The 13,787-nt window shown below is 44.3% G+C and overlaps 1 protein-coding gene across 1 annotated transcript in view; it reads left to right on the forward strand.

Moving 5' to 3' along the window:
- The first annotated feature begins 6,126 nt into the window (after positions 1 to 6,126).
- The window catches only part of LOC120047369 (kelch-like protein 4), a 63,388-nt gene continuing 55,727 nt past the window's right edge, over positions 6,127 to 13,787 (forward strand). The window contains exon 1 of the mRNA XM_038992891.1: positions 6,127 to 6,592. Coding sequence (XP_038848819.1) covers positions 6,127 to 6,592 — 466 coding nt within the window. The remainder of the gene's footprint in view (positions 6,593 to 13,787) is intronic.

Raw genomic sequence — 13,787 nt, forward strand, 5'->3', positions numbered from 1 at the left:
GGACCATGTGATACAGTAAACATCTATATCCAGGACCATGTGATACAGGTCACATCTATATCCAGGACCATGTGATACAGGATACATCTATATCTAGGACCATGTGATACAGTAAACATCTATATCCAGGACCATGTGATACAGGAAACATCTATATCCAGGACCATGTGATACAGGAAACATCTATATCCAGGACCATGTGATACAGGATACATCTATATCTAGGACCATGTGATACAGGATACATCTATATCCAGGACCATGTGATACAGGACACATCTATATCCAGGACCATGTGATACAGGATACATCTATATCCAGGACCATGTGATACAGGAAACATCTATATCCAGGACCATGTGATACAGGAAACATCTATATCCAGGATCATGTGATACAGGACACATCTATATCCAGGACCATGTGATACAGGACACATCTATATCCAGGACCATGTGATACAGGAAACATCTATATCCAGGACCATGTTATACAGGACACATCTATATCCAGGACCATGTGATACAGGTCACATCTATATCCAGGACCATGTGATACAGGAAACATCTATATCCAGGACCATGTGATACAGGAAACATCTATATCTAGGACCATGTGATACAGGATACATCTATATCCAGGACCATGTGATACAGGAAACATCTATATCCAGGACCATGTGATACAGTACACATCTATATCCAGGACCATGTGATACAGGATACATCTATATCCAGGACCATGTGATACAGGAAACATCTATATCTAGGACCATGTGATACAGGATACATCTATATCCAGGACCATGTGATACAGGACACATCTATATCCAGGACCATGTGATACAGGACACATCTATATCCAGGACCATGTGATAAGGACACATCTATATCCAGGACCATGTGATACAGGATACATCTATATCCAGGACCATGTGATACAGGACACATCTATATCCAGGACCATGTGATACAGGTCACATCTATATCCAGGACCATGTGATACAGGACACATCTATATCCAGGACCATGTGATACAGGATACATCTATATCCAGGACCATGTGATACAGGAAACATCTATATCCAGGATCATGTGATACAGAACACATCTATATCCAGGACCATGTGATACAGGAAACATCTATATCCAGGACCATGTGATACAGGAAACATCTATATCCAGGACCATGTGATACAGGAAACATCTATATCCAGGACCATGTGATACAGGACACATCTATATCCAGGACCATGTGATACAGGAAACATCTATATCTAGGACCATGTGATACAGGATACATCTATATCCAGGACCATGTAATACAGGAAACATCTATATCTAGGCCAATGTGATACAGGACACATCTATATCCAGGACCATGTGATACAGGACACATCTATATCCAGGACCATGTGATACAGGAAACATCTATATCTAGGACCATGTGATACAGGAAACATCTATATCCAGGACCATGTGATACAGGACACATCTATATCCAGGACCATGTGATACAGGACACATCTATATCCAGGACCATGTGATACAGGAAACATCTATATCCAGGACCATGTGATACAGGACACATCTATATCCAGGACCATGTGATACAGGAAACATCTATATCCAGGACCATGTGATACAGGATACATCTATATCTAGGACCATGTGATACAGGACACATCTATATCCAGGACCATGTGATACAGGAAACATCTATATCCAGGACCATGTGATACAGGATACATCTATATCCAGGACCATGTGATACAGGAAACATCTATATCCAGGACCATGTGATACAGGACACATCTATATCTAGGACCATGTGATACAGGACACATCTATATCCAGGACCATGTGATACAGGACACATCTATATCCAGGACCATGTGATACAGGAGACATCTATATCCAGGACCATGTGATAGAGGTCACATCTATATCCAGGACCATGTGATACAGAACACATCTATATCCAGGACCATGTGATACAGGAAACATCTATATCCAGGACCATGTGATACAGGACACATCTATATCCAGGACCATGTGATACAGGTCACATCTATATCCAGGACCATGTGATACAGGAAACATCTATATCCAGGACCATGTGATACAGGACACATCTATATCCAGGACCATGTGATACAGGAAACATCTATATCCAGGACCATGTGATACAGGACACATCTATATCCAGGACCATGTGATACAGGACACATCTATATCCAGGACCATGTGATACAGGAAACATCTATATCCAGGACCATGTGATACAGGAAACAGCTATATCCAGGATCATGTGATACAGGACACATCTATATCCAGGACCATGTGATACAGGACACATCTATATCCAGGACCATGTGATACAGGTCACATCTATATCCAGGACCATGTGATACAGGAAACATCTATATCCAGGACCATGTTATACAGGACACATCTATATCCAGGACCATGTGATACAGGAAACATCTATATCTAGGACCATGTGATACAGGAAACATCTATATCCAGGACCATGTGATACAGGACACATCTATATCCAGGACCATGTGATATCGGAAACATCTATATCCAGGACCATGTGATACAGAACACATCTATATCCAGGACCATGTGATACAGGTCACATCTATATCCAGGACCATGTGATAGAGGACACATCTATATCCAGGACCATGTGATACAGGAAACATCTATATCCAGGACCATGTGATACAGGACACATCTATATCCAGGACCATGTGATACAGGTCACATCTATATCCAGGACCATGTGATACAGGAAACATCTATATCCAGGACCATGTGATACAGGAAACATCTATATCTAGGACCATGTGATACAGGATACATCTATATCCAGGACCATGTGATACAGGACACATCTATATCCAGGACCATGTGATACAGGATACATCTATATCCAGGACCATGTGATACAGGATACATCTATATCCAGGACCATGTGATACAGGATACATCTATATCCAGGACCATGTGATACAGGACACATCTATATCCAGGACCATGTGATACAGGACACATCTATATCCAGGACCATGTGATAAGGACACATCTATATCCAGGACCATGTGATAAGGACACATCTATATCCAGGACCATGTGATACAGGATACATCTATATCCAGGACCATGTGATACAGGACACATCTATATCCAGGACCATGTGATACAGGTCACATCTATATCCAGGACCATGTGATACAGGACACATCTATATCCAGGACCATGTGATACAGGATACATCTATATCCAGGACCATGTGACACAGGAAACATCTATATCCAGGATCATGTGATACAGAACACATCTATATCCAGGACCATGTGATACAGGAAACATCTATATCCAGGACCATGTGATACAGGAAACATCTATATCCAGGACCATATGATACAGGAAACATCTATATACAGGACCATGTGATACAGGAAACATCTATATCCAGGACCATGTGATACAGGAAACATCTATATCTAGGACCATGTGATACAGGACACATCTATATCTAGGACCATGTGATACAGGACACATCTATATCCAGGACCATGTGATACAGGAAACATCTATATCTAGGACCATGTGATACAGGATACATCTATATCCAGGACCATGTATTTATCATTAATGCTGAGTTTCTACTAGTACGAGGAGGATGGAGAGGAGAGAGTCATTATTCTGTATGGTTGACTGCCTACATAGAGCGATCTTTCCCTATGAGACGCTGCGAGAAGTGGGGTGGGGTGGGGGGGGCAGTGCTGTGCTGTGTAGGCAGATGTGATGTGTGTGTGTGTGTTTGTGTGTGTGTGTGTGTGCATCATGTATGATAGCATAGCGTGAGGGTTGCTGTGAGGGACCCTGCTACTTGAGACGGAGGAGACAGTGAGGGTTGCAGTGAGGGACCCTGGTACTAAAGACGGAGGAGACAGTGAGGGTTGCAGTGAGGGACCCTGGTACTAAAGACGGAGGAGACAGTGAGGGTTGCTGTGAGGGACCCTGCTACTTGAGATGGAGGAGACAGTGAGCGTTGCTGTGAGGGACCCTGCTACTAAAGACGGAGGAGACAGTGAGGGTTGCAGTGAGGGACCCTGGTACTAAAGACGGAGGAGACAGTGAGGGTTGCAGTGAGGGACCCTTCTACTTGAGACGGAGGAGACAGTGAGGGTTGCAGTGAGGGACCCTGCTACTTGAGACACAGGAGACAGTGAGGGTTGCAGTGAGGGACCCTGCTACTTGAGACAGAGGAGACAGTGAGGGTTGCAGTGAGAGACCCTGCTACTTGAGACAGAGGAGACAGTGAGGGTTGCAGTGAGGGACCCTGCTACTTGAGACGGAGGAGACAGTGAGGGTTGCAGTGAGGGACCCTGGTACTAAAGACGGAGGAGACAGTGAGGGTTGCTGTGAGGGACCCTGCTACTTGAGACGGAGGAGACAGTGAGGGTTGCTGTGAGGGACCCTGCTACTAAAGACGGAGGAGACAGTGAGGGTTGCAGTGAGGGACCCTGGTACTAAAGACGGAGGAGACAGTGAGGGTTGCAGTGAGGGACCCTTCTACTTGAGACGGAGGAGACAGTGAGGGTTGCAGTGAGGGACCCTGCTACTTGAGACACAGGAGACAGTGAGGGTTGCAGTGAGGGACCCTGCTACTTGAGACAGAGGAGACAGTGAGGGTTGCAGTGAGGGACCCTGCTACTTGAGACAGAGGAGACAGTGAGGGTTGCAGTGAGGGACCCTGCTACTTGAGACGGAGGAGACAGTGAGGGTTGCAGTGAGGGATCTTGCTACTTGAGACGGAGGAGACAGTGAGGGTTGCAGTGAGGGACCCTGCTACTTGAGACGGAGGAGACAGTGAGGGTTGCAGTGAGGGACCCTTCTACTTGAGACAGAGGAGACAGTGAGGGTTGCAGTGAGGGACCCTGCTACTTGAGACAGAGGAGACAGTGAGGGTTGCAGTGAGGGACCCTGCTACATGAGACGGAGGAGACAGTGAGGGTTGGAGTGAGGGACCCTTCTACTTGAGACGGAGGAGACAGTGAGGGTTGCAGTGAGGGACCCTGCTACTTGAGACGGAGGAGACAGTGAGGGTTGCAGTGAGGGACCCTGCTACTTGAGACAGAGGAGACAGTGAGGGTTGCAGTGAGGGACCCTGCTACTTGAGACGGCGGAGACAGTGAGGGTTGCAGTGAGGGACCCTGCTACTTGAGACGGCGGAGACAGTGAGGGTTGCAGTGAGGGACCCTGCTACTTGAGACAGAGGAGACAGTGCTGTCGTTCTTTCCTTCCTCAGAGAAGAGGACGATTTACTTGGTTAAGCTGTGACCTCATCATGCTGTACGTATGATACCCACCCCTTTCTCCCTCTCTCCCTCTCTCACTCTCTCTCCCTCCCTTTGGTGAGGGGCTGGGGCTGCCTACTCCAACATTATCAGCTACTGGATGCTGGGCTGGGCTGGGGAAACATTTCACATTTCTGTTTCGCTTCCTGTGTGTTGCGTGAGCAGTGAGGACACGGAGCGAGTGAGCGAGACACGAGAAGAGAATAGAGGGAGCGTGTATCATCGTGCATGTGCATTAACTTAGCTAACAGGCAGCAGCAGGAGCAGCAACAGCTGAGATATATATATATATATATATATATATATATAGAGAGAGAGAGAGAGAGAGAGAGAGAGAGAGAGAGAGAGAGAGAGAGAGAGACAGAGAGACAGAGAGAGAGAGACAGAGAGAGAGAGAGAGAGAGAGAGAGACAGAGAGAGAGAGAGAGAGAGAGAGAGAGAGGATGGAAGGAGGAGGAAAATAATACCAGGCACAAGGAAACAAATGCTGCAGAGAGAGAGAGAAGACTGTTCCCTTCTTGCCCTCCACTAAAAGAACAACAGAAGAAGAAGAAGACAAAAGGAGGAGGGAGGCGTACAGTACTGAACATACTGGAACTGAATTCATAGGCTCCTTTTTCTTTACCCTCCTCCATGTTTTAGGGGGATTCTACACTAGTAGATTTGACTGTTGCCTTCTTCTTCATCTCTAAAAAGAAAGAAAGAAAGAAAAAAAGAGAGAAAGATAGAGAAAGAGAAAGAAAGAGAGGAGGATGTCGGGAAAGAAGGAGTTTGATATGAAACAGATCCTCAGGCTGCGTTGGCGCTGGTTTAGTCATTCATCCCAGAGTTCTGCCGGTGGAGGAGGAGGAGGAGGGGGTGGAGGAGGAGGAGTAGGATGCCTCCAGGAGAGCTTTGATCACAAAGGGACCCCAGTCCAGGGAAGACTGAAGAATCACTCCCGGGACAGAGGTGGCAGTGGAGGGGGACTCCGGAAGCAGAACAGCAACAGTCCGGTCCATAGTATCCTGGCTCCCACGCCTGTCTATGTCAGAGCCAGTAATCAATCATGGCAACAGCAGAATATTATTCAGCACCTGCAGCAGCAGGGCGGCCACAAGCTGCCTAAGAACAGCAGCTCACCTAACAACACCAGGAAGGAGGACTGCTCCAAGAGCAGCCAGGAGAATGTGAAGAGTGTTGAAGAGTCCTTAGAGGCGGATGCAAGAGACAGGTATGTCAAAGCAAAGACAGGTATGTCAAAGCAAGAGACAGGTATGTCAAAGCAAGAGACAGGTATGTCAAAGCAAGAGCTGTCAAAGCAAGAGCTCTGTAGCTATCATTTTCAAATGAACTCCAACTGGTACAGCTGCCTTTATAACTCACCTGGGGGGTAGTTCACTGCTACAGCTGTCTTTATAACTCACCTGGGAGGTAGTTCACTGCTACAGCTGTCTTTATAACTCACCTGGGAGGTAGTTCACTGGTACAGCTGTCTTTATAACTCACCTGGGAGGTAGTTCACTGCTACAGCTGTCTTTATAACTCACCTGGGAGGTAGTTCACTGGTACAGCTGTCTTTATAACTCACCTGGGAGGTAGTTCATTGGTGCAGCTGTCTTTATAACTCACCTGGGGGGTATTTCACTGGTACAGCTGTCTTTATAACTCACCTGGGAGGTAGTTCACTGGTACAGCTGTCTTTATAACTCACCTGGGAGGTAGTTCATTGGTGCAGCTGTCTTTATAACTCACCTGGGGGGTATTTCACTGGTACAGCTGTCTTTATAACTCACCTGGGGAGTCGTTCACTGCTACAGCTGTCTTTATAACTCACCTGGGGGGTAGTTCACTGGTACAGCTGTCTTTATAACTCACCTGGGAGGTAGTTCACTGGTACAGCTGTCTTTATAACTCACCTGGGGAGTAGTTCACTGGTACAGCTGTCTTTATAACTCACCTGGGGGGTATTTCAATGGTACAGCTGTCTTTATAACTCACCTGGGGAGTAGTTCACTGGTACAGCTGTCTTTATAACTCACCTGGGGGGTAGTTCACTGGTACAGCTGTCTTTATAACTCAGCTGGGGGGTAGTTCACTGGTACAGCTGTCTTTATAACTCACCTGGGGTGTAGTTCACTGGTACAGCTGTCTTTATAACTCACCTGGGGTGTAGTTCACTGGTACAGCTGTCTTTATAACTCACCTGGGGTGTAGTTCACTGGTACAGCTGCCTTTATAACTCACCTGGGGAGTAGTTCACTGGTACAGCTGCCTTTATAACTCACCTGGGGTGTAGTTCACTGGTACAGCTGTCTTTATAACTCACCTGGGGGGTGATTCACTGGTACAGCTGTCTTTATATCTCACCTGGGAGGTAGTTCACTGGTACAGCTGTCTTTATAACTCACCTGGGGTGTAGTTCACTGGTACAGCTGTCTTTATATCTCACCTGGGGGGTGGTTCACTGGTACAGCTGTCTTTATAACTCACCTGGGGTGTAGTTCACTGGTACAGCTGTCTTTATATCTCACCTGGGAGGTAGTTCACTGGTACAGCTGCCTTTATAACTCACCTGGGGAGTAGTTCACTGGTACAGCTGTCTTTATAACTCACCTGGGGAGTAGTTCACTGGTACAGCTGTCTTTATAACTCACCTGGGGAGTAGTTCACTGGTACAGCTGTCTTTATAACTCACCTGGGGAGTAGTTCACTGGTACAGCTGTCTTTATAACTCACCTGGGGTGTAGTTCACTGGTACAGCTGCCTTTATAACTCACCTGGGGAGTAGTTCACTGGTACAGCTGCCTTTATAACTCACCTGGGGAGTAGTTCACTGGTACAGCTGTCTTTATAACTCACCTGGGGAGTAGTTCACTGGTACAGCTGTCTTTATAACTCACCTGGGGAGTAGTTCACAGGTACAGCTGCCTTTATAACTCACCTGGGGAGTAGTTCACTGGTACAGCTGTCTTTATAACTCACCTGGGGTGTAGTTCACTGGTACAGTTGCCTTTGTATCCCACCTGGGAGGTAGTTCACTGGTACAGCTGTCTTTATAACTCACCTGGGGGGTGGTTCACTGGTACAGCTGTCTTTATAACTCACCTGGGGGGTGGTTCACTTGTGCAGCTGTCTTTATAACTCACCTGGGGTGTAGTTCACTGGTACAGTTGCCTTTGTATCCCACCTGGGAGGTAGTTCACTGGTACAGCTGTCTTTATAACTCACCTGGGGGGTGGTTCACTGGTACAGCTGTCTTTATAACTCACCTGGGGGGTGGTTCACTGGTACAGCTGTCTTTATAACTCACCTGGGGGGTGGTTCACTGCTGCAGCTGCCTTTATAACTCACCTGGGGAGTAGTTCACTGGTACAGCTGTCTTTATAACTCACCTGGGGGGTGTTTCAGTGGTACAGCTGTCTTTATAACTCACCTGGGGAGTGGTTCACTGGTACAGCTGTCTTTATAACTCACCTGGGGGGTATTTCACTGGTACAGCTGTCTTTATAACTCACCTGGGGGGTATTTCACTAGTACAGCTGTCTTTATATCTCACCTGGGGGGTGGTTCACTGGTACAGCTGTCTTTATAACTCACCTGGGGAGTAGTTCACTAGTACAGCTGTCTTTATAACTCACCTGGGGGGTGGTTCACTGGTACAGCTGCCTTTATTTCTCGCTCACACAATCTAGTCTACAGGATGAAGAAACGCAAACCAATAAAAAATATTTAAATTATTAATTGGACGTCATGCATGGTATCACAGACGAGACGACTTCATGTTTTTGTGCAGATAAAGCTTCCTAAGCCTTTGCTTTATTGCTGTGGGAATAAAGAAGTATATATTGAGTTTGACTCCACCTGGTACCAGACAGCAGCAGCAACAGAGATTTTATTATTAATGTATTCATCCTGGGAGTTAAAGTGGCTACAGGAAGAACACACATTACATCAGAGAGAGAGAGAGAGAGAGAGAGAACACAGTCACCGGCAGACAGAAAGGCCCTATAAAACAGAAAGAGAGAGAGAGAGAACGCAGTCACCGGCAGACAGAAAGGCCCTATAAAACAGGTAGAGCGAGGGAGAGAGAAATAGAGAGAGAGAGCGCGCGCGCGAGAGAGAGAACGCAGGCACAGGTAGACAGGCAGGCCCTATAAAACAGAAAGAGAGAGAGAGAGAACGCAGTCACCGGCAGACAGAAAGGCCCTATAAAACAGGTAGAGAGAGGGAGAGAGAAATAGAGAGAGAGAGCGCGCACGCGAGAGAGAGAACGCAGGCACAGGTAGACAGGCAGGCCCTATAAAACAGAAAGAGAGAGAGAGAGAGAGAGAGAGAGAAAGAGAGAGAGAGAGAGAGAGCGAGCGATATATATATATATATAGAGAGAGAGAGAGAACACAGGCACAGGAAAATAGACAGGCCCCATAAAACAGAAAGAGAGACAGAGAGAGAAAGAGAACACAGGCACAGGAAAGCAGACAGGCCCTATAAAACAGAAAGAGAGACAGAGAGAGAGAGAGAGAGAGAGAGAGAGAGAGAGAGAGAGAGACAGAGAGAGAGAGACAGAGAGAGACAGAGAGAGAGAGACAGAGAGAGAGAGAGAGACAGAGAGAGAAAGAGAGAGAGAGACAGAGAGAGAGAATGCAGGCACAGGCAGACAGACAGGCTCTATAAAACAGAAAGAGAGAGAGAACACAGGCACAGGAAAACAGACAGGCCCTATAAAACAGACCAACCAAGGAGGGCCTACAGCAGCACCTAGATCTTCTGCACAGATTCTGTCAGACCTGAGCCCTGACACTAAATCTCAGTAAGACAACAAATAATGGTTTTCCAAAAAAGGTCCAGTCACCAAGACCACAAATACAAATTCCATCTAGACACCGTTGCCCTAGAGCACACAAAAAAACTATACATACCTCGGCCTAAACATCAGCGCCACAGGTAACTTCCACAAAGATTTCAACGAGCTGAGAGACAAGGCAAGAAGGGCCTTCTATGCCTTCAAAAGGAACATAAAATTTGACCTACCAATTAGGATCTCTCTACAAAAACTTTAATCAGTTATAGAACCCATTGCCCTTTTTGGTTGTGAGGTCTGGAGTCCGCTCACCAACCAAGAATTCACAATTCATAATGGGACAAACACCAAATTGAGACTCCGCATGCAGAATTCTGCATAAATATCCTCTGTGTACAACGTAAAACACCAAATATCAAAAAGTAACACCATAAAATAATATTACATGTTCTTATGAAAGAGAAGACTTTCAATTGTTCTCCAGAAACATATCTCAGATTCTGATATTAAACTCCCACCGACATACATTCTGTACCTATTTGGCTGTTCATGTGCTAGTTCCTTTCTGGCATTTTATTTTATCGGAAAGCAACCTCGAAAAGGATTATGTTGAAATACATCCTTGGGAGTTTGGGCTGTGTGATCTTGTCTTGTTGTGTACATCTTATAGCCCGTATATATTCCAGGGGATTTCTGGGGTGATATCTTGTTCTGCTTGTCTTGTTGTGTACATCTTATAGCCCGTATATATTCCAGGGGATTTCTGGGGTGATATCTTGTTCTGCTTGTCTTGTTGTGTACATCTTATAGCCCGTAAATATTCCAGGGGATTTCTGGGGTGATATCTTGTTCTGCTTGTGTTGTTGTGTACATCTTATAGCCCGTAAATATTCCAGGGGATTTCTGGGGTGATATCTTGTTCTGCTTGTCTTGTTGTGTACATCTTATAGCCCGTAAATATTCCAGGGGATTTCTGGGGTGATATCTTGTTCTGCTTGTGTTGTTGCAGGGAAGTAAACAGGTGTTGTTGTTGAAAGGTGAGCACTAAAAGCCAATCAGAGATGAAGATGACCTGTCTCCCTTTATCCTCTCTATGGCAAACTCAGGTGATGAGCCCTTCACAGACACTGATACCAAAACAAGGCTTTCTATGCCTGTAGATCAGTGCTATTCAAATTTATTCAGCGGGGACCCCATTTCTTTACAGAGAACTTCTGGGGACCCCATTTCTTTACCAAGAACTTCTGGGGACCCCATGTCTTTACCGAGAACCCCATTTCTTTACAAAGAACTTCTGGGGACCCAATTTCTTTACTGATAACTTCTGGGGACCCCATTTCGTTCCCGATAATTTCTGGGGACACAATTTCTTTACCAAGAACTTCTGGGGACCCAATTTCTTTCCCGAGAATTTCTGGGGACCCCATATCTTTACCAAGAACTTCTGGGGACCCCATTTCTTTACCGAGAACTTCTGGGGACACCATTTCTTTACCGAGAACTTCTGTGGACCCCATTTCTTTACCGAGAACGTCTGTGGACCCTATTTCTTTACCGAGAACTTCTGGGGACCCCACCCCTATGCAAATCTAATGACACAACCTTAAAATCTGTGAATATTAATTTTTACATCAACAAATAATGTATTTAATGTTCATCTCACTTATCAAATGTACCAAATTGTTTCATATATTGTCCCATAAAATAATCTGTATACTAACCCCCCCCCCCATCCCCCAACATGCAACAATTTCAAACATTTTACAGTTCAAATAAGGAAATCAGTCAATTGATATAAACTAATTAGGATCTAATCTACTGATTTCACTTGACTGGGAATACAGATATGCTTCTGTTGGTCACAGATACCTTAAAAAAAACAGTCAGTATCTGGTGTGACCACCATTTGCCTCATACAGCATGACACATCTCCTTTGCGTAAAGTTCACCAGGCTGTTGATTGTGGCCTGTGGAATGTTGTCCCACTCCTCTTCAATGGCTGTGCCAAGTTGCTGGATATTGACGGGAACTGGCACACAGTGTCATACACGTCGATCCAGAGCATTCCAAAATGTGCTCAATGGGTGACATGTGTGGTGAGTATGCAGGCCATGGAAGAACTTGGACATTTTCAGCTTCCAGGAATTGTGTACAGATCCTTGCATTATCATACTGAAACATGAGGTGATGGCGGTGGATGAAGGGCAAGACAATGGTTCTCAGGATCTCTTCATGGTATCTCTGTGCATTCTAATTGCCATCAATAAAATGCAATTGTGTTCGTTGTCCATAGCTTATGCCTACCCATACCATAACCCCACTGCCACCATGGGGCACTCTGTTCACAATGTTGACATCAGCAAACCGCTTGCCCACACGATGCCATACACGTGGTCTGCTGTCGTGAGGTTGGTTGGATGTACTGCCAAATTCTCTAAAACAACGTTTGAGGTGGCTTATGGTAGAGAAATGAACATTCAATTCTTTGGCAACATTCTCAGACATTCCTGCAGTCAGCATGCCAATTGCACGGTCCCTCAAAACTTTAGACATCTTTAGCATTGTGTTGTGTGACAAAACTGCAGATTTTAGTGGCCTTTTATTGTCCCCAGCACAAGGTGCACCTGTGTAATGATCATGCTGTTCAATCAGCTTCTTGATATGCCACACCTGTCAGGTGGATGGATTTACTTGGCGAAGGAGAAATGCTCACTAACATGGATGTAAACAAATCCGTGCACAACATTTGAGAGAAATAAGCTTTTTTTTTGTGCATGGAAAGTTTCTAGGATCTTTTATTTCAGCTCATGAAACATGGGACCAACACTTTACATGTTGCGTTTATAATTTTTTGTTTTTGTTTATTTAGACATTTTTTAGACATTTTGCTGACCCAACTGCAATTGACCACAACTTTGAATACCACTGTGTGTAGATGGATAGAATATATCATAGGAACGTGTCCCTTTGTTTTTGCTGAATCTTATTGTTAAAAAAAGGGGTTTTGAATTGAATATTCTGGAGGATGATAAGTATAATGTTACCAAAATTAATAGAATGTTACCAAAATTAATAGAATGTTACCAATATTAATAGAATGTTACCAATATTAATAGAATGTTACCAATATTAATAGAATGTTACCAACATCACTAAAGTGTAACCAATATTAATAGAATGTTACCAATATTAATAGAATGTTACCAATATTAATAGTGTTACCAATATTAATAAAGTGTAAGTAATATTAATAGAATGTTACCAATATTAGTAGAATGTTACCAATATTAGTAGAATGTTACCAATATTAATAAAATGTTACCAATTTTGATAGCGTTACCAATATTTATAGAATGTTACCAATATTAATAAAGTGTAACTAATATTAATAGAATGTTACAAATATTAACAGAATGTTACCAATATTAATAGAATGTTACAAATATTAACAGAATGTTACCAATATTAATAGAATGTTACAAATATTAACAGAATGTTACCAATATTAATAGAATGTTACCAATATTAATAGAATGTTACCAATATTGATAGCGTTACCAATATCAATAGCGTGTTACCTAAATTAATAGAATGTTACCAATATTAATACAATGTTACCAGTATTAATAG

This window comes from Salvelinus namaycush, chromosome 5 (genome assembly GCF_016432855.1).
Source record: "Salvelinus namaycush isolate Seneca chromosome 5, SaNama_1.0, whole genome shotgun sequence".
Classification (NCBI taxonomy): domain Eukaryota; kingdom Metazoa; phylum Chordata; class Actinopteri; order Salmoniformes; family Salmonidae; genus Salvelinus; species Salvelinus namaycush.